The 22500-nt window shown below is 41.6% G+C and overlaps 1 protein-coding gene across 1 annotated transcript in view; it reads left to right on the forward strand.

The window, feature by feature from the left end:
- igsf9a (immunoglobulin superfamily, member 9a) overlaps nt 1–21568 on the forward strand; it is a 45273-nt gene extending 23705 nt beyond the window's left edge. Inside the window, exons 7-22 of the mRNA XM_060895475.1 lie at nt 1135–1276; nt 1392–1537; nt 2836–2978; nt 3107–3247; nt 3388–3504; nt 4867–5020; nt 5208–5319; nt 5595–5776; nt 5878–6095; nt 8222–8306; nt 8444–8608; nt 8768–8792; nt 9165–11243; nt 12368–12546; nt 12994–13127; nt 15913–21568. Coding sequence (XP_060751458.1) covers nt 1135–1276; nt 1392–1537; nt 2836–2978; nt 3107–3247; nt 3388–3504; nt 4867–5020; nt 5208–5319; nt 5595–5776; nt 5878–6095; nt 8222–8306; nt 8444–8608; nt 8768–8792; nt 9165–11243; nt 12368–12546; nt 12994–13118 — 4013 coding nt within the window. The 3' untranslated portion in view covers nt 13119–13127; nt 15913–21568. The remainder of the gene's footprint in view (nt 1–1134; nt 1277–1391; nt 1538–2835; nt 2979–3106; nt 3248–3387; nt 3505–4866; nt 5021–5207; nt 5320–5594; nt 5777–5877; nt 6096–8221; nt 8307–8443; nt 8609–8767; nt 8793–9164; nt 11244–12367; nt 12547–12993; nt 13128–15912) is intronic.
- Nucleotides 21569–22500: the final 932 nt, after the last annotated feature.

Raw genomic sequence — 22500 nt, forward strand, 5'->3', positions numbered from 1 at the left:
TGTGAACTAATAGAGATCTCAGCCTCACGTGTTGAGAGAGCAGCTTCACTTTATTCACCACCAGGGTATAGAGCTGGATTTGTGCTTGTGTGACCAATCGCTGATCATCATTAATCCCAACATCCAATCACTGCTGTCTGTTAATCCTAACATCCAATCCCTGATTCCTGGTGTCCAACTGCCATACAGTTATTCCCAACATCCCATTACTGATCGCCATTATTCCTGATGTCCAATCACCAATCACTGTTATTGCAAAACATCCAATCACTAATCACCGTTATTCCCACCAACCAATCACTGATCACCGTTATTCCCACCAACCAATCACCGATCACCGTTATTCCCACCAACCAATCACTGATCACCGTTATTCCCACCAACCAATCACTGATCACCGTTATTCCCACCAACCAATCACTGATCACCGTTATTCCCACCAACCAATCACTGATCACCGTTATTCCCACCAACCAATCACTGATCACCGTTATTCCCACCAACCAATCACTGATCACCGTTATCCCCACCAACCAATCACTGAACACAGTTGTGGTATGTGGCATCTTAGTGGTTAAGGAGTTGGACTACTGATCAGAAGTTTGTGAGTTTGATCGCAGGTCCACCAAGCTGCCACTGCTGGGCCCCTGAGCAAGGCCCCTAACCCTTAGTTGTAAATATTATGGTGCCATCACAACATCCTTTTAATGTCTATAAGAAATAAGCTATAATCTGTTATATTCTATTCTTATAAACTATTCTGTTTAAAGTATCTTTAGAAAAACTGCCTTCTTCTTCATATGATGCCTTTTGACCTGCAATTGACGATGCAGTAACTATGCAACTCAATCGATGATGTCATCTGTTGTCCAAACGTTGTAGTGACTTACTGAATTACTTTCCCCTGAAAAAAGTTGCTAGCTGTTCCCAGATCAGATTGCGTGCTTGTTTCTTTGCTGTATCACACTGGAAAGTTTGTTGGAAAGATTCCCTGATTCACATGGAACCGGAATGGCAGTGAAGTCAGATGAGCAGATACCGCCACCTTGTGTTGGAGTCAGGAATCACAGATCATTTTTCTCTCTTCTTCACTTACAATCGTTCTTAAAATGTTCTTTCTTCATCTTCTAACAGGTCCTCCGTTTATCCTGATTCCCCCGACGGACACCGTCCTCAATATGTCCCACAATGCCTTGCTGCGGTGCCAGGCTGAGGCCGATCCTCCCAACATGACCTACGTGTGGATGAGAGACGGAGACAACGTCTACCATATAGAGTGCGTCTCCATGGTTACGCTGAGACACAATCATCAGCTTCAGCATCTGCATCAGCCGGACTTTTTAGTTAGACTTGTTCATCATGATTTTGTTTGTTATCGTGTGTTTTGTTAGATCTCTGAAGTCTCGTGTGAAGGTGATGGTAGACGGAACACTACTCATATCTAAATTAATCCCCAAGGATTCTGGGAAATACACGTGTATGCCTACGAATGGCCTTCTGACTCCGCCTACTGCCTCAGCCACACTTACAGTGCGACGTATGTATATGTGTGTGTGTATTATTATTGTTATTATTATTATTATTATTATTATTATTAATAATAATAATAACAATAATAATAATAATAATAATAATATTAATACATTTACGTTAATAAGCTTAAAGTGTTTGATATTGAATAATATATTTAATATATTATGAATTTTGCATTTGTTTTATATCATATATACGATTGTATAATTTTATATATTGTTTTTCATAATAATAAATAATAATGATAATAATAATAATAATAATAATAATAATAACTAGAACGTACATTTCCTGAAGAAAATGTGAATGGTGCTTGCATGTGGCAAATCCCGGAGGCTAGTCGAGACGAGCGTGTGACGTCATCTGAATATTCTTGAGGAAGTTTTTCTCATTGTGCTGAGTGTTTTGATATGTCACATGTCCATGTTGTGCTAATTTTTTATTTTCATGTGACATCACGTAACATTATGTGATATCATCAGAATACACGTGAGGAAGTTCCTCTCATTGTTCTGAGTGTTTTGATATGTCACATGTCCATGTTGTAAAAAGTTTTTTGATTTTTCATATTTTGGGGGCGGGGCTGCGGCACAACCGAAAGGCCAGTTGGTACACCAATTTAAAAGTTTGTTCAGAGTATCACCCTAAAGTTTGGTGTAGATAGCTTGCCGAGTTATAAACCTCCAAAGTTTATAATTGGAGTCTATATGAAAAAAGGCCACTTTGAGACCCGGTGATGGAAGTACCGCTACTCGGATCGCTTAGAAAAGTGATAGCACACCTCTCCTCAATGAGCCGGTCGATTTGACACGTCATTCATGGGTCTAGGACATGTGTTACTGTATGGTTGTGTACATGACCAGAACATTTTTTATTTATATCTGTGCGTTCTTAAATTTAGGTTTAATTTTTTTTTTTTATATATATATATAAAAATGTTCTATATATTTTAAAAATAAATGTCTTGAAATAAGGGGGGCACGGTGGCTTAGCGATTAGCATGTTCGCCTCACACCTCCAGGGTTGGGGGTTCGATTCCCGCCTCCGCCTTGTGTGTGTGGAGTTTGCATGTTCTCCCCGTGCCTCGGGGGTTTCCTCCGGGTACTCCGGTTTCCTCCCCCGGTCCAAAGACATGCATGGTAGGTTGATTGGCATCTCTGGAAAATTATCCGTAGTGCACAGGCTCCCCGTGACCCGAGGTAGTTCGGATAAGCGGTAGAAAATGAATGAATGAATGAATCGACAGGTTTTACTTCCAAAATCTGCTTTGCTTTAATGGACCTTGGTTTCTGTCCACATCAGACCCAGCGCAGGTCACCCAGATGCCCGAGCAGATCTTCCTGCCTACAGGAATGAGAGGTGTGATCTCCTGCCCGCTGCTTTCGGACCCCCCTCTGCTCCGAGTGGACTGGACCAAAAATGGAAAAGCGCTGGACCTGAATGCTGTGAGTGTCTGAACCTTTTCTCATCCAGAACACACGCACATGTCCTCTATCTTCATAATCCTGCTCTCTGTCTAATAACTTCATTTCTCTATTCATCTATTATATGTTCCTGCTCTCACTCGATTCAGTACCCAGGCTGGATCCTGACCTCAGACGGTTCCGTCGTTATCACTACGGCTAACGACGACGCGGTGGGCGTGTACACCTGCACTCCGTATAACAGTTATGGTACGATGGGCCAATCAGAGCACACCACCGTCATCCTGCAGGTCAGACTCTCAGATCCAATATGTCTAAAAATATGACAGGTTTCATTCACTTCTCATAAAACTAATAGAGGAAGTGAGAGGAAGTGAGAGGGAGTGAGAGGGAGTGATAAAGAAGGCTGTGATGTGCTGCACTCTTACAGGACCCTCCATCGATTGCACTCGCTCCGCAGAAGGAGTACAGTACGGAGGCGGGAAGGACGCTGATCGTTCCCTGCCAGGCACACGGAGATCCTCCACCTACAGTCACATGGGCCAAGGTGAATTCTCAATTCTGATTGGTCAGAAAGTGTATGAACACACTCGTTCAAAAGCGTCACCATTTCTATAGTAACAGCAAGACCGAGGATTTCTGTAAGAGGTGTTTATGCGTGGGATTGGGAAGAAAGAAAGAAAGAAAGAAAGAAAGAAAGAAAGAAAGAAAGGTAATGTAGGAAAGGAAGAATAAATGAATGAAGGAAGGAAGAAAAGAGGAAGGAAAGGAGAATGATGGAAAGAAGGAATGTTTGTAGTAGGAAACGAAGGAGTCTCCAGTTTCAGGGCTTTGTACAGTAGCAGTTAGAGGTTAAGTTTCTCTGACAATTTAAATACAGAGGTGTTTACAATGCGTGAATACAATGCGTGGCATTGGGAAGAAAGAAAGAAAGAAAGAAAGAAAGAAAGAAAGAAAGAAGGAAAGGAACAATAAAGTGTTTATGCTTTGCATTGGGAAGAAAGAAAGAAAGAAAGAAAGAAAGGTAATGTAGGAAAGGAAGAATAAATGAATGAAGGAAGGAAGAAAAGAGGAAGGAAAGGAGAATGATGGAAAGAAGGAATGCTTGTAGTAGGAAACGAAGGAGTCTCCAGTTTCAGGGCTTTGTAATAGTCTGAGTTAAAGCTTTAACTTATTATCCTCTTTGTTTTTTCATTACTCGCTCTATCTCTTCCCTGTCTACTACTCTCTCACTCTTTCTGTGTCACTTACTTCTCTCCCTTCCTCTACATCTCTTTTCTTTCTTTTCTTCCTCTCTCACCCTTTTTCCCACAAACCTCTCTTTTCTCTCTCTCTCTCTCCCTCTCTCACTCTCTCTTTCTCTCTCTCTCGCGTGCTCCCTCCCTCTCTCTCTCTCCCTCTCACTCTTTCTCTCTCTCTCTCTCTCACGCGTGCTACCTCTCTCTCTCTCTCTCTCTCTCCCTCTCGCTCTCTCTTTCCCTCTCGCTCTCTCTCTTCCTCTCACTTTCTCACTCTCTCTCTCCCCCTCTCCCTCTCTCTCTCTCTCTCTCTCTCTCTCTCTCTCTCTCCCTCCCTCCCTCTCGCTCTCTCTCTCCCTCTCACTTTCTCACTCTCTCTCTCTCTCCCCCTCTCCCTCACTCTCTCTCTCCCTCTCACTTTCTCACTCTCTCTCTCTCCCTCTCTCTCACTCTCCCTCACTCTCTCTCTCCCTCTCACTTTCTCACTCACTCTTTCTCTCCCTCTCTCTCTCTCTCTCTCTCTCTCTCTCTCTCTCTCTCTCTTTATCCCTCTCACTTTCTCACTCTTTCTCCCCCCCTTTCCCTCTCTCTATCCCTCTCACTTTCTCACTCTCTCTCTCTCTCCCCCTCTCCCTCACTCTCTCTCTCACTCTCTCTCTCTCTCTCCCCAGCTCAGTCCCTCTGTCTCTCTCCCTCTGTACTCTGTATCAGAAAATGGTTCTCTGCTCCTTCAGTCTGTGAGTAAAGATCATTTTGGTGAGTGGGAGTGCAGTGTGACGAACAGAGTCTCCACCGTCAGAGCCTCCACCACTGTCATAGTGCTCGGTGAGGATCAACATCACAACACACACACACACTAGACACACACACTCACACACACACATACACAAACACACAGAGGCAAAATGGAAATTCTCTGGAGATTTATGCTGTATCTTGTTCTCTTTCTGTGTGCCTGTGTGTGTGTGTGTGTGTGTGTGTGTGTGTGTGTGTGTGTGTGTGTGTGTGTCAGGTACAAGTCCTCATGCTGTGTCCTCCGTTTTCTCTGAAGTCGGAGAACACCAAGCCAATGTGTCCTGGGTGCCTGGATTTGATGGAGGATTTACACAAACTTTCACAGTCTGGTTAGTGTATAGAAGATCATTATCACTTCCGTGTGTGTGTGTGTGTGTGTGTGTGTGTGGACATTCAAGCTTCCTCCATACCAATAACATAATAAATACAAAAGTACTGGTACTATTCTTAATATTGTTGAATTCCGGACTCTGATTGGTCGAGCTGATTGCACCTTCAGGGTTGCCAGATTACAGAATAGTACACATGCACTTGTCGTTAGAGCTGAAATCTGAGATGTCTGACATCTGAATACTGAGATCTTGATTCACATTCTTTTTTTCAGGTTAAAGTGTGTGTGTGAAGATGAGGAGCAGCAGGACTGGCACTCGGCTCCTGGTCCGTCCTCCAGCACCAGCGTGCTGGTCAGTGATCTTCTTCCCTCCACCGAGTACCAGTTCAGCGTGATGGCTCACAACAAGCTGGGCAGCGGCCCATTTAGTAACATCACTACTGCACGAACCATGGGTCAGGACCAGTCTTTAATACTTCTATTAATCATTTCAAGATCCTGATCCTTCTTTTTTTTGCTTTCTTTGACTTCTTCCCTTTTTTTGCTTTCTATCCAGACGCACTTCCCACATCGCCCAAGCTGGAACCGCCCACGCTGCTATACTTTAACCAGAGCTCTGAGGGTGTTTATCTACGTTGGGCGGTGCCTTCGCCTCAGCAGCTACCTATCGACAGTTTTGTCCTCCAGTCACGTCTCGAGGATGGGGAGTGGTCGACTTTGGATGAGAACATCAATGCGAATAAGAGCGAAATGCTTGTTCAGGGATTGCGAAAGGTATTTTTTTTTTTTTTTTAGTGATTAGCAAAGCAATTAGTCTGACTCCACCCCCATATTAAAATCATCTCAGAAATTAGCCTGTAAAAGAAAATGTGTGTATTTGTGTGTGTTTATGTATGTCTGTGTGTTTGTTTGTTGTTGTTGTTGTTGTTGTTGTTTTTTTTTTTTTTTTTGGGGGGGGGGGGGGGTTTGCTGCGTGGGCAATAAAAAAGTATCCTTTTGTTTATTTTACATTGTAAGGGTTTTTTGAGGTTGAACGATTCTTATAGACACTCGAAGTCCCAATGAAATGCTTTGAGGCTGAGATTTGATTCTGCATGTTGACATATTTTCAGACTCTTGGATCGATTCACACAGCAGAAAATAGCAATGGAGATACACCATGTCAAACCTAAACACCTAGTACTTAGCAAACCGGTTAAATATTATCCAAAGCATATTATATGGAGGATTATATCAGGACAGTATCACTTTATTCAGGACATTATCTCAGCCGTCAGCACATTTAGAGCTTCAGGGTCGTCTTTAGGACACATAGTGATATTACTGAGATTTGATATTACTGACTCTTCTGAGGTAGCATTAAAAAGCCTCACCTTCGTTTACCATCTATAGAAAATCACATAACTCACAACTAGGGTTGCAAAATTCCGGGAATTTTCAAGGCTGGAAACTTTCCATGGGAATTAACGGGAATATATGGAAATAAACTGGGAATTTAAAAAAAATGCATAGTTGCCTATAACAAGGAACTTAAATGTAGTTAAAGAAAATCTTGCAGCATAATTTTGTTTAAAACAATAAGATTTAATGCAATTTAAGTTGATTTTGTACCCTGCGTTCCTCGGTCACTTGCACACAGCACACTGCTTACTGGAAGGCCATCGAGGCCAAACCCCCTGCAGGTACTTGCATTCTTCCATAACATGCACAGTAACACTTTATTTTAGGGTCATTTAAGTAGTTGCTTATTAGCATGAATATTAATAGACTATATATTGGCTATTTATTAGTACTTATTAAGCTCATATTAATGCCTTATTCTGCATGACCTTATTCTACATTCTTAATGGTACCCAATACCTAAACTTAATAACTACCTTACTAACTCTTAATAAGCAGTAAATTAGGAGTGTTACCACATGCAGATAATTTGATGACCCCCCCCCCCACACACACACACACACTCACTCCCCTGAAACAAAAAAAATAATAAAAAAAAATTCCTCTATAAAATAATGTTGATTACAATTAAGTTTATTATGTTTATTACAAGCATAATAATGTTTATTATGCTTTTGTGTTACTCAGTGAAAGAATCAGTTAAAGTTCTACTTACAATTAAATCAGTCAAGATGTCATTTTTAAAATTTGCATTACCTTGCATGCGCGTCTGCTTATGACCAAACAAAATGTTTATTTATGTTTGTATATGATATAGTTTATATAAATTTCCCTATATTTCCAAATAATTCCCATAAATTCCTGTAAATTTCCATAAATTCCCGTAAAGTTTCCAAATCCCGGAAACTTTCCGCCCCTTTGCAACCCTACTCACAACATACACGAACTCTCCTCCATCAGCCAAACATAACCTCCAAACATAAATCCTCAAACAAGTGGTGAAGATGCCATGGTCTCACCATCAACTCCATACAGCTCATTAGAGATAATTTACATTTTATTGAATAAGATAATACTAGGGGGCCACGGTGGCTTAGTGGTTAGCACGTTCGCCTCACACCTCCAGGGTTGGGGGTTCGATTCCCGCCTCCACCTTGTGTGTGTTTCCTCCGGGTACTCCGGTTTCCTCCCCCGGTCCAAAGACATGCATGGTAGGTTGATTGGCATCTCTGGAAAATTGTCCGTAGTGTGTGATTGCGTGAGTGAATGAGAGTGTGTGTGTGTGTGCCCTGTGATGGGTTGGCACTCCGTCCAGGGTGTATCCTGCCTTGATGCCCGATGACGCCTGAGATAGGCACAGGCTCCCCGTGACCCGAGGTAGTTCGGATAAGCGGTAGAAGATGAATGAATGAATGAAAAGATAATACTGACCTCAAACTGCACCATTTTCAGTCTGTGATATTTTCATTCATTGCCTTTGCCTTTCTGACATTTTGCAGAACTCCAACTATGAGTTAAGACTCCTGTCTCGTCATGGAGAGCAGCTGAGCATGCCCAGTCACTCGTTCAACATCTCCACTCTCGGTCAGTGCCTACGCCTCACTCCGCTTTCCTTCTCACTGCTCTGCTTGTTAGATGATTGCATTTTCTTGTAAATCATCCATTGTTCTGTTTGAGCAGCGAGCTGGAAATTTTAAAACACCCATATTTTTATTTTGCAGTCATGGATAATCCTAGTTCACGCTTCCCAGAGATGGAGCCTCGGCCACTATGGACTGGAGTCATGATTGGGATGGGTGTCCTGTGCCTTTTACTTCTGGTACTCTTGGTCACGGTGTGTTTGATCGGCCGTAAAAGAAACCGGCAACACAGGAAGATGATGCGAGGTAAAGAAACTATGCTTCGCTTTTCTCCACTAAAAAACATGAACGGCTTATAGGGTCCTTCTCAGCTCTGTAAACGTCACTCTGTTTAGAACAAAATCCATCGGTTTTCTTTTCACCAATTCGTTCATCGAAATTGTCTTGTTCCTTTGCTTATTTCAGATCACGCCCCTGCTGCTTCTAGGAAGTAAGTATATTCATCAGTCTCTTAAAAATGACATTATGTTTGAAGACAGGTAGAAATACGGACCTTCCAGTAACGTTGTGTAGATGTTTCAGACGTTTGCCTTCTGTTACACTCCCTAAATGGGTGGAAGACGTTTATTAGTATGCTGGTTTGTTAATGTGGAAGATGATGGAAGCAACATGATTCCATTTCATGGTTTCTGTCCCCTTCCTTGAACTATTTGTCTTTGGGGTTGGTCTGTAAATGTCATAGAGTAGTAAACTATGCTAAGCAACTTGATGCTACTGGTGGACTTATCTAAAAAAAATCTTACCAAAACAAGATCATATCTTGTTTTAATCACTCATTCTTCACATCTTGTATCCATCTCAGAGCTAGCTCAGCCCCTGACAGTCCTGACAGTGTATTAAAACAGAAGCTCCTCCCCCTTCGCCCACTCTCCAGTTCCTCCTCTTCCTCAGACCACTCCTCCTTGGAAAAATCCAACCGAAATGATTATCCTGACCAAAAACATCACCAGCTCCCACGGACTCAACCCCCTTCCCACGGCTCAGAACACGAGAGCCACCTACGCCGTTCCTCCACCGTGGACCTCATTCACCGTGGGCCAGATGGCCGATTCATGCTTGAGGGATATGAAGAACTTAGCACGTTAGATCTTGCTCCATCCATACATGAGATGTCAATGCAAGCTTTTTCACGCTCATCTGGGCGACCCGGTGATGCAACACTACGCAAATCGCAATCAATGCGCTCTTACAGGAGTGACAGAAAGCATCCTCCTTTCGTCCTTTCCGTGGACATGCCTTCTTGTGGATTGGACATTTCTTCTGGTAGATCGCAAACGTTGCCTAGATATGGCTGCTACTCTGTGTCTTTGGGAAAGGAGATCTCAACTAGATCAAGTCTGGCTTCTGAAATCAGCGGTTCGGTTCTCTACACACCATCAGACAACTGTTCAACGCTAAAGTATGGCGGCACTCGTTCTACAGCCAGCACAATTGTTCTGCAAATGGAGCATGAAAAAGAACAAGGCAACCTCAGTCGTTGTCTTACGCTGGCCCGAGAGAGAGAGAAGCTGGAGCGAGAGTTGCGCAAGTACACTCTGGATCATAACTTTCAGTCAAGAGAAGCGGAAGTCAAGAGAGGTGGATCACTCCGAGTGGAGAGTAGGAGGGAAATTGAGGAAAGAGGCTGGAAAGATTTGGACACGTCAAAATCGTTACAAGTTACACATCTGTCCAACAGAGGGCAGTGTCTATCCAGTAACACCCTTACTCCAAGAGTTCGAGCTTCCTCATGTATTCCGTGGGAGGCTGGATATATAATGTCTCCCAGTAACCTTGTGCAAACACAAAATTGCCACAAAGAGACCTTTGAGTTACTGAAGGACTCTCATTTAAACAAAATGTCAAACCAAAGGAGGTCTAAAAGTCTAGAGCGAGGGGAGCACCAAAGATCAGGTGTAAAAGATCAGCGGCGAAGGCGAACCATAACTGAAGGTGCCCCTGTCAATTTTGATAATAAACCTTCAGACCCAACATGGGAAAGATCTCATTATAGCGTTCAGGGCAGCCTGAAGTATCCTCTAGCTTACAATCACAGTCAGCATCATATTTTCCCACGAATGAGTCACTTGGGAAATACACAACAAGGAGGAAAAGCAGAGAAAAGCAGAGAGAAGGTTGGCTGTGCAGCTGATTATGTGGAGATGTGTGTGGATGAGCCAGAGATACAGGCTCAGAATCCCCTAACGAGGGCTCCGCCGCAGTCCATGGATTTTCAGAGACCCAGTTTAAGTCAGCTGCAGATGGAGACAGAAAGACAATCAGGGTACAAAACCATTCAAAAAGGCTTGAGAAGAGACCTGCTGAGGATGAGTAGTGGGTCTAGCAGAACCCTTCCTTCAAAACATCGACAAAGCCCGGCTTTCCAGGATGGTCTTTGTGGGACTTCTCAAGACATAAATCACCACAAAAGTGCCCCTAGTTTGGAGGATAAAATGTACAGTGAGCAATTCCTGCCCCCTGATGCTTGGATTGACTCGCTAAACACGGGGCAAAATTCCTACCTGTCTCCTTTGCCGAGTGGAGAAGAGAACCGGACAATGCAGAGCCAAGAAGCTCAGCCATGTACACTTTCAGAAAATCAGCTACAAGACTCCCATCATCAGCAGGCCTCTAATACTGCCTCTACCGTTGATCAAGACTGTCAGCACCACAGTCCGCCTTCCTTGCCTTCAGAGGATTCCAGCTGGCCTCTAATGCATTGCTACTCTCCAGAACCCGAGGGAAGTTGCCGGAGCTATGCCAGCCATAGCAGTGGCAGAGGAAGTCTGGATCAGCCGAGCAGCAGGCAGTCTTTGTCTTTTAGCCCACCTCTTAACAGCTCTCTAGAGATCCCAGAGGAAAGCAATAGAGAGGAGGCTGGCCAGCGCTCACTACAGGAATGGTGAGAAATATCTGGTTCAATCTCAATTTTAATAATTTATTATGTCTAGAGATATAGAGGAGGGGGTGGGGGGTGCACTGAATAGGCTAATTGAATCAATTGTGTTAAATAAAGGAAACACAGCATGTAATGGGTCCTATTATGGTTTGATGGAACCCTTCTGAAAAAATTTAAAATATTTGACAATATTTAATTGTTTCATTGGGGGCACGGTGGCTTAGTGGTTAGCACGTTCGCCTCACACCTCCAGGGTTGGGGGTTCGATTCCCGCCTCCGCCTTGTGTGTGTGGAGTTTGCATGTTCTCCCCGTGCCTCGGGGGTTTCCTCCGGGTACTCCGGTTTCCTCCCCCGGTCCAAAGACATGCATGGTAGGTTGATTGGCATCTCTGGAAAATTGTCCGTAGTGTGTGAGTGCGTGAGTGAATGAGAGTGTGTGTGTGCCCTGTGATGGGTTGGCACTCCGTCCAGGGTGTATCCTGCCTTGATGCCCGATGACGCCTGAGATAGGCACAGGCTCCCCGTGACCTGAGGTAGTTCGGATAAGCGGTAGAAGATGAGTGAGGGAGAGAGTAATTGTTTTATTTTTAAACCGTAACCGATGTTCACATTACACAGCTTTAGCCAAGTCCCTCTCCTGGTTCTGTCTGTACCCAGTGGTGTTAACACAGGCTCCCCATCCCGATGCCGGTCCTGGAGAACCCCCTTTTCTTTTACATTTAGATTTCATCACTCAAAGTGGGTTTTCAAGGATATCTATGGCTGTGTGAAGCATATGTGTGAAGGGGATTTGCAAATGTTGCTAAAGTAGTACAAAACAGAGCTCACCATTATCAAAAGTGGTGTATTTCATATTGTATAGTTATTAGCCCATTTGACTGGTCATTAAAGTGTTTAATCAGAGCCTTAATATTTCTAAAGAAGTTGAACTCCTGGAACTGTTGAATTCAAACTGGTGATGTCCTGGTGATGCTGGGGTTTTGTTACTCTGGATCAATTCTTGATCTTTGCAGAGATATTCTGATGTAGGACATAAGCATTTTTAGCTTCAAGGTGTGATGCTAAAATAAACAAAAATAAAAAAACAGTGTCTTAAAAATTGTATCTCCTTTCCTCAATATAACTAGCTACAGGAGAGATTCTGTTGACGAGAACTACGAGTGGGACTCGCACTACATTTCTGTGAACTCTACTGACCTGAAAACGTCAATCAGTGCAACCTGCCTGCAGGGGGAGATCCTGAGCAAGGGAAGACAGAGGAGCGCAGTGAACGACAGCAGGCTGGCTTTAAAGCAGGAAAAGAGAGGTTCGGGAAATCTGTTCAGTCACTTCTCCTAAATAATCTTACAGTTACAAATACTTTGTGTTTGGAAATATTTGTCCAGAGAGTTCATGTTCCCACCCTGATTTCTTATAACAGCACAGCCTAGAGTTTTATTCATCTTATACCACGTTACGCCCACAAAATTCTCCGTCCTGAAGATTCCGGAAAATGTAAATTTACTGATTTAGATCTGTCGCCTCATTCTGTGATTCTTAACAATAATTTCCTAACAGAAAACTCAACTATATCAACCCTTACACACGTTTTGAAATCTATTTATAATATTTGACGTGTCTTATAGCTGTTACTATAGAAACGATAATACATTAGTTATTACTAGCGCAATAATAATAAACAGTTACTCTCTGAACACCATGTAACCAATCAGATTTGAGAAGCTTAATTAAGAGCTTTTTTACATGTTTGCAGGTCTGTATCGCCCGCTTAGCATTTTGCCCCCAAGTTGTGAAGAGTCTCTCCTGGAGCAAGAAATTCAACACGGCTCTATGTGCTACCCCGACCCTGACCCCACTGCTGAGGCTGTGCGATTCTGAGTCTTACGTGTAAGGACATTATACACTATGTTCACAATATCAAAAGATTAAAAAAACAGGCTATCATTCAATGTCAAAGTTCGTGCATGCTGCGAATCAAGTGTGAGAACACGATGATTAGTGAAGTATGATTTTCTCAGTTCTATGAAAAGCTAGTTGAGAGTAGAAGAGCGGCCAGGTCACTAAGTGATGCTGTTGGAGGAAACCATTTCCTGTGTCTTTCCTCCATAAAAGCCCTGGTCGGGTGGAGGTCATGGGAGATTTCACATTCAAGTTTATCAAACCTCTTTATTAGTCTCGCTGTGTGTGATTCATGACTTCACCTTCAGGGTAGAACGTTTGAACCACTGGGTGCATATGATGGTCCTTGGCAGTGATGCAATCATTTACATTTACATTTACAGCATTTAGCAGACGCCCTTATCCAGAGTGACTTACATTTTATCTCATTTTTTATACAACTGAGCAATTGAGGATTAAGGGCCTTGCTCAGGGGCCCAACAGTGGCAGCTTGGTGGACGTAGGAATCCAACTCACAACCTTCTGATTGGTAGCCCAACATCTTAAACACTAAGCTACGACATCCCCCGTCTAGAACAAGTAGTGCTTTAAGCAATTCCATGATGTTGTAGCCTAAACCATCACTGATTCACACCTATGCTTCACTCTGGGCGTGAAACAGTCTGGGTGGTTAGCTTCGGTGTCTTATCGGAGAACAGTTTCACCTTCACAGTTCAGTTTCATCTCCACAGCCCAAGATTTCCACTGCCGTTGTTTAGCATTAACAATGAGTGACCAAAGGTTTGGCTATAGCAGCCTGACCATGAACATTGAAGAACAGTTTTGGTGGAAACAGGCATTTAAATCTACAGTGAGTCGAGCTGCCGGACATTGTGTGCCGACTTGTTTCGATAGTTGTTCCTGTTGGCTGTGGTTCGTTTTTTGTGGTGATGTACCAACATTATCCTGGATAGCCTGGTACTCCATACACCAAAAAGACACGCTGTCCTGGTCACAGATGCACCAGCAAATAGCAATAGCATTTACTTTTACACTTACCTGATTTAGCAGACACCCTGATCCAGAGAGACTTATATTTTTATCTCATTGTTATACAACTGAGCATCTGAGGGTTAAATACGGTGGTCGAGAAGTGCAAAACAAATGAACAAATCCAAAAACAAATGAACAAATCCGAAAACACATTAAAAAATCCAAAAACAAATGAACAAACCCGAAAACACATTAACAAATCCGAAAACAAATGAACAAATCCGAAAACACATTAACAAACCCGAAAACAAATTAACAAATCCGAAAACACATTAAAAAATCCAGAAACAAATGAACAAACCCGAAAACACATTAACAAATCCGAAAACAAATTAACAAATCCGAAAACACATTAACAAACCCGAAAACAAATTAACAAATCCGAAAACACATTAACAAATCCGAAAACACATTAACAAATCCGAAAACAAATGAAAAAATCCGAAAACACATTAACAAATCCGAAAACACATTAACAAATCCGAAAACAAATTAACAAATCCGAAAACAAATGAACAAATCCGAAAACAAATTAACAAATCCGAAAACAAATTAACAAATCTGAAAACACATTAACAAACCCGAAAACAAATGAACAAATCCGAAAACACATTAACAAATCTGAAAAATACATTAACAAATCCGAAAACAAATTAACAAATCCGAAAACACATTAACAAATCCGAAAACACATTAACAAATCCGAAAACAAATGAACAAATCCGAAAACAAATTAACAAATCCGAAAACACATTAACAAATCCGAAAACACATTAACAAATCCAAAAACAAATTAACAAATCCAAAAACAAATTAACAAACCCGAAAACACATTAACAAATCCAAAAACAAATTAACAAATCCAAAAACAAATTAACAAACCCGAAAACACATTAACAAATCCGAAAACAAATTAACAAATCCGAAATTTGTTAATGTGTTTTCGGATTTGTTAATTTTTTTGCACTTCTCTGCCACCGTAGTTAAGGGCCTTAGTCAGGAGCCCAGCAGAGGCAGCTTGGTGGACCTGGGATTCAGATTGTTATATTTTTAGACAGCTATGCTAATGCACTGCTAATTCAATTTTCACACTCTGCTGTTACTTATGAAATGTGAAATCAGTGAAGATTGGCCACCGAAGCCGTGCATGTACAGGCATGAATCCTCCACCACTATATTGTCCAAAGCCTGTGGTTTCTAATTTACTGAGTGAAAAAACCTTACAAATAGTATTTCCTTTTATCCTACATTATATAGGAAAATAAAGCATGGAAGGACCTTGTGATTCTCGTTAGCACATACAGGTAGGACCGCTAGCCTGCGTGGCTAATCGAAGCGGAAAATGAAGCCAGGATGAACCAGTGCACGTAATACGGAAATCAAGCCGTGGACTGTATAGTTTCAGTCTTTCATCAGAAAAAAATACGGCAGCGCACAAACAAGCGAGCGAAAAACAACGAGTGATGTAAGAGTCTCGCTAGAGTCGCTTGCTAGTGTGAACGTAGGGTCACGACGTGGGTGCGTTTGCCTACGAAGACAATAAGTAAAAACACGTGAGACTCGTCTTCCTTTTCGTATCGGACACGTGATTAAGCGAACAATAACTACGTTTATTACATTCTCTGAGGGAATAGCTCTATTTAATATTTGAATACTTCAATATTGAATATTACCCCGAGCTAACCCCTATGCATATTTGATAGCGTTATCTAACACACTCTGTTCTTTCTGTGTAAAACAGAATCCACTGCAGGATCCAAACATGGTGGAGCAGCGAGAAAAGATCTTATCGTCACACACCTTCGAAACGCAAGAGACTCGACGAGACGCCAACAAAGCAAAACAGAACCAAGATGCAAAACTTTGCTTTTTTTTTTTCTTTTTTTTTTAGCTTTCAGCGTTCAGAGTATCCACATCCTGTACCGCAGGAAAAAAGTTCGCTTTAATACCCGTTAGCAGGAAATATGCAAACGAAGGCAGTCTGATATATTCCTAGACCATTCCAGTCCAGTGTTCGTGACATCTCAGTGACATTTGGATCGGGGATAATTTCAGTGTGGAATTGAGGAGAGCGTCTCTGATTGGTTGCACTCGCCAGACTCAAAAGGATGAAGGAAATGAATCCCTCGTTTCATCACTCGTCTGAGATTAAACCGAGCACGAAAGTGACTCAAGAACCTGCTGGAAATAAGCTGCTGTGATCTTTCAGCACTGTGATTCACACTTCCTGTGTCTGCCAATGATAAAAAAAAAAAAGTTTATGCCAAGAAAAGAACAGGTCTAAATGGAGGACGGTCTTTAGTCCAGATGGTCAGATTCTGTATTTTGGAGTATTTCAGATGGACGTGGTTTGAAGTAAACTTTCTCCATGGTGGTTAGCGGCGCGTGGACATCGATATCGATCTGCGCTCGAGAGACACAGCACTGGGATTAAAGGCCTGACCAGTTGTGAGGAAAAGTTCTAAAGAGAAGGATTTCTTTTTACAATCGTTGCCTTTGAGAAGAACATGAGAGGATGTGAACTGTGATTGGTCCACCGAAGGCATAATCCATTATATCATGTGAAAATGGCTTGATGGAAGTTCACTTTTTTATTTTAAACAACAAGAAAAAAAACTTTCATGAAGGATTACAGTGAAACAACAAGAAAAGACAAGCTTTAACTGTTTACTAAATATGTTTGAATATATTAAGCTTTTTTCATGTTAAGCCTCATTTATCAAACCATATACTAACGACTTTATGTGTAAAGGATTACAAGTCATGAAGTTTACGTAACACGACCAGCTAACAGGATCACGCTGTCAGGTTCAAATGATTTCCATTTCTAAACATTTAACTTTTTTTTGTGTTTGACTTGATAACAAATGTCATAAATGAAGACTAGGAATTTAATAAGAATAATAGAAAATAAATGGGGCTTAAAAAAATTAAAAAGTCTGTGGTGGCTGAAGCACTGCAGTGGCTGAGCTGCATTATTGGGTTTAATTGGACATCATTGGATCTTCTCTTCTTCTCTTCTCTGAACAGTTTAGTCGTCAACTCGTCTTTGCCTCGTATGGAGTTTTGTGGGCGTGTCCTTTGAAAACATTCCGTAATTTACAGACGATTGACGGGTGTCCTTCTAAGTACGAAGAATATCGGCGGTGATCCGATCTTGGGAAAATATATACCGTATTTTCCGGACTATAAGCCGCAACTTTTTTCACACGCTTTGAACCTTGCGGCTTAAACAATGACGCGGCTAATATATGGATTTTTCCCGCTTTCGATTTTTTTCTTCCAAAAAACACATTCTGTGACGTGCTCAGTTTTTTGGCGGCATGAAGCTTTCATTAGACCGATGAAATTGCCGAACGGGTCAAAGGCGGGGTCTCCGATGTTTGAGAAATGATTCAGAAAACTGAGTCGGGATGACACGCTAAAAAAAACAAAACTGACCTGTAGCCAATGAACAGAAAGGGGCGTGTCTTGTCAATATGGGCGGAGAGAGTGTTCAGTGCACATGTGTGACGTTAGCAGAAAGCGGTTTTAACATTGACATGGAGGATAAAAACAAAGAAAGAAAGAGAAGAAAGACTTACGATAAGGTAAGAAGTAGGACGTGTTAATATAGGATCAGCTTTCCAGCGCTGGAGAGAACTGAAGGAGCAGGAAGTTGGTCACATATTCACAGATTGGAGTTTCCTGAGTCAATAACTCCTGAGCTAAACGCTGTCACTACACAAATAACACCTCTTTTCTATCGTAGTAATGTAGAGACGCAGCTACAACCGTGTTTTGTGTAGTAACAGCGTTTAGATCAGGAGTTATTGACTCGAGTTATTGAGTTATTGACTTCCTGCTCCTTCTGTACCTGTAGGCACCTCCGGCTTATAGACATGTGCGGCTTATTTATGTTCAAAATAATAATTTTTTTAAAATTCAGTGGGTGAGGCTTATATTCAGGTGCGCTCAATAGTCCGGAAATTACGGTAGTCCAAGTTTTTAGTTCCAGTATTTTAACTAGAGGGAAAAGAGAGATTGATAAATGAGGCCTAGTGTGTGATGAACCCTGTAAGAAGTAAGAATAGCAATTTAAAAAAGGAAAAAAAAAAGTTAGTGGAAGTACAGAGTTTGGCAGACATAATTCTTTTATAAAGACACAGGATGTGGAACAGCGCTTTAAATGTCAGCTTAGTTTCCAAGGAAACACACACACACACACACACACTCCTTTAAACTCTGTGGACATGGTCTCGGCGTATAGATCCGCGTCGACAGCAAAGCACAAAATGTCTCTTGTGGTATCCTCAATATCTCAATTTGAAATGGTCCTTAAAGGAGCCACGACAACGGCGATATTTTTTAAACATTTTATTTACGCTTCGAAAAGATGACTGGAAAGAAACAAAGCCATACAACATACAGAAGGTGGAAAATTTCAATTAGACAATATATCGCTAACCCTAACCTTGTGTCTGTCTGAACCGAGCTCAGAAAGCTGAAAGTGAGAAAAACACAGCAGGGAATCGCTGTCGAGTCGGAGCGAGTCGCTGAAACAGACTTACAAGGTTTCGTTTAAGAGAGGATTAAGTATAATTACACATTGTAGGATTTCACACTCGGAAATCTTATTTGAAAGCTTCTGTCATGTCGGAAAATAAAGTAAAATAAAGAGAGAGGGAAAAAACCCAACCTGACATGATGTTTCTCAGAATAGAAAATTACGATTGAAGAAAAGCCTGAAGACAAAGTCAAAAGAATAGATATCTTTTTCTATCCCAGTCGTTCGGTTAGCAATATTTTGTCCTGACGAAGATAAAGAAAGAAAAAAAAAACAAACGTATAAATAAATAAAGTTTAGAACAATTTCACACCATCATGGAAAAGTCTCTAAACCAGGGGTCGACAACCCGCGGCTCCGGAGCCGCAAGTGGCTCTTTCATCCTTCTGCTGCGGCTCCCTGTAGATTTGGTAAATAAATATTTAATTAAAATTTATTTTATTTTAGTTAGTTAGTTTTTTAAAAAATGCAATTGTGAAATCCGACACAGAAGCAGACGCATTTTTGGTTTGCTGCAGCCAGATACGAAGAGGACTCAATTAGACATTCATTCATTCATTCATTCATTCATTTATTTTCTACCGCTTATCAGAACTACCTCGGGTCACGGGGAGCCTGTGCCTATCTCAGGCGTCATCAGGCATCAAGGCAGGATACACCCTGGACGGAGTGCCAACCATCACAGGGCACACACACACACACTCTCATTCACTCACACAATCACACACTACGGACAATTTATTTCCAGAGATGCCAGTCAACCTACCATGCATGTCTTTGGACCGGGGGAGGAAACCGGAGTACCCGGAGGAAACCCCCGAGGCACGGGGAGAACATGCAAACTCCACACACACAAGGTGGAGGCGGGAATCGAACCCCCAACCCTGGAGGTGTGAGGCGAACGTGCTAACCACTAAGCCACCGTGCCCCCTCAATTAGACATTGAACATTTTATTTGAACGTAACCTTCAACCCGGCGTCTGTTTTTGTTAAGGTTAGTTCAAACTGTTCAAAAGATTTTTGTTTGCTTGCAGAAATAAAATTTCGTTTACTCGGTAACAGTTCATTGATTTCATAAATGTAACACACTACAGTTTTTTCTATACTTTCCATAAAGGTAAAAAACGATATATAAAAAGGTAAAAAACTGTTATCTTCATTTTAGATGTCAAAAGGGTTTTGTGGCTCCCTGTGCTTTTGTTTTCTGTGGGAAACGGGTCCAAATGGCTCTGAGAGGGTTTAAGGTTGCCGACCCCTGGTCTAGACTGATCTGTATCTAGTAACCAGGGCTAAAGCTAGCGATTAGCTTTTCACTCAGGTGTCTATAGGACAATCGACTTCCTTTATCCAACCACCAGAGAAATTAAACTTCAGCAACGTCCCTAAATCTGACGGATTTGCGGTTTGTTTAAACGTAAACATGCTGCAATTAATTCACAGATTTCTCAGCGGCGCTAAAATCAACTTTTTTGTTGCTTGTTTTTAAGCCATGGAAATCAGACTGAATGGATGAGAATGGATGTGAGACAATCTTCAAAAGAACGACGAGGGGGGAAAAATAGTAATAATAAAAAAATAGCATTTATACCCGAGCGGAACGACGCTAGCTTAAACCGCACAAGCGTTACAGATTTCCTGCTTCAGCGCCAGACACATTATCAGGAAAAAAAACCTCAAGAATACAGATACATCAAAATATCCACAGATTATTCAGTACTTATTGGAGTTTTCCTCTTACTCAGTTCAGAGCTTACAAAATAAATGAACCGAGAAACAAAACAAGAAAACGTCTCAAAAAAAAAATGACATTCTAGTATCTACGCTGAAGATGAAATTGTGATTAAACCGCAGACTGTAATCCTGTCTTTAATCATCCACAGAGACTCGTGAAATGAGAAACGACGAGTAAATCAGGCTTCATCATCAGCTTTACCTACAGCAGCAGCATGTTTTTGATTCTGTTTCTTTTCTGGATAATTAAGTCGACGATCCGCTCGCTTCAGAACGACTGTGAGCGACGTTTACGCTAAATCGGGAGCGCTAATGAAGCGTCACATTTCCATCCATCCGTTATTTTTTTATTTTCTATTTCTTATTCGTGTTTAAAACTAAAGCACGAAATCAGAAGACATCGTGCCGAGATCCGTTTTACACCGGCTCTCCGTTCCGACAGGTCTAATATCGTTTCTATGGTAACAAGGCATCCACGAGCTTCGATGCTCAGCGGAAAAGTACCTCGTTGTCTATATGTAAAGTTTGTTTTATTTATCGGCTGTTGAAGGAGTCTCCGGTGTCAGTGCTTTGTAACGGTCAGTTACCACGGAAACCGTTTTGAAGACGGTTTTCAGCATCATCAGGACAGACGAGTTCATGCTTCGAGGTCAAGGTCGCTTATAGACACTTTAACGCGAGTGAAGACAGGAAAAGTAAGTAGCAACGTCAAGATCTGCTGTTTTAGGAATTTATAAGCATTATAAATGAATCAGCTTGGAAACAGGAACAGGAGCCTATCGCATGAAGGAAGGTCCACGTGTGTGTTACTCACGATCTGTTTTGATAATGATATTTTTGTATGATGTTTTTTTCCCTTTGTCACTGAGTAATGTAAATAGTCTTGACTGTACTGTACATTTATATAACCGTTGGGCTACAATACATTATAGAGTATTTTTCTAGTCTAGTTATTTTTTTCTCATTTCTCTTTATCAGTAAATAACAGTGAGGTTGCAGAAGAGCTCCAGCTGATTAAACCAAACCAGATGTTGTTACAGCTGTGTACAATGATTTTATTATCAAGGTCACATTGGATATTTCTCTGTGATGAAAAATGCATTAAAATGAATCATTATTAGTAGGTGTCTGTGTGTGTGTGTCTCTCTCTCTGTGTGTGTGTGTGTGTGTGTGTGTGTGTGTGTGTGTGTGTGTGTCTGTAGGTGTCATAACAGTGGAACCAAATGTCCCCTCAAGGATGGAATTTTGATCTAAACTGAAAAGAGAGAGAGCGAGAGAGAGGGCGAGAGAGAGAGAGAGCAAGAGAGAGAGAGAGAGAGAGAGAGAGAGAGAGAGAGAAAGAGAGATTTAGTTGTAACATAGCTTCAGTTTGCTGCATATAATACGTATGTAGAACACATCCTAATGAATGGTTCACTGCTTATTGTGTGTGTATGTGTGTGTGTACTGTATGTACAACACATAATAAGGAATGGTACAGTGCTTATTGTGTAGGTGTCTGTGTGTGTGTGTACTTTATGTACAGCATATCCTAACGAATGGTACAGTGCTTAGTGTGTGATGTGTGTATGTATGTGTGTGTGTGTGTGTGTGTGTACTTGTGTACTTTATGTACAGCATCCTAATGAATGGTACAGTGCTTAGTGTGTGTGTGTGTGTGTGTGTGTTTGTGTGTGTGTGTTTATGTGTGTGTACTTTATGTACAGCATATCCTAATGAATGGTACAGTGCTTAGAATGTGTGTGTGTGTGTGTGTGTGTGTGTGTGTGTGTGCGCGCACCATCCTTAATAAATGGTGCAATGCTTTGCGTGTTTGTGCGTCTATTTATATATACTGTATGTTCAACACGTCTGTGTGTGTGTGTGTGTGAGTGTATACTGTATGTACAACACATCCTAATGAATGGTACAGTGCTTAATGTGTGGTGTGTGTGTGTGTGTGTGTGTGTGTGTGTGTAAAAAACGCCCTAATGGATGTTGGAGGATTTGGTGTTTGTGTGTGTGTTTGAGTAAATATTTGTATATAGGTATAGCGCATCTAAATAAATGGCA

This window comes from Tachysurus vachellii, chromosome 20, assembly GCF_030014155.1.
Source record: "Tachysurus vachellii isolate PV-2020 chromosome 20, HZAU_Pvac_v1, whole genome shotgun sequence".
Lineage (NCBI taxonomy): Eukaryota > Metazoa > Chordata > Actinopteri > Siluriformes > Bagridae > Tachysurus > Tachysurus vachellii.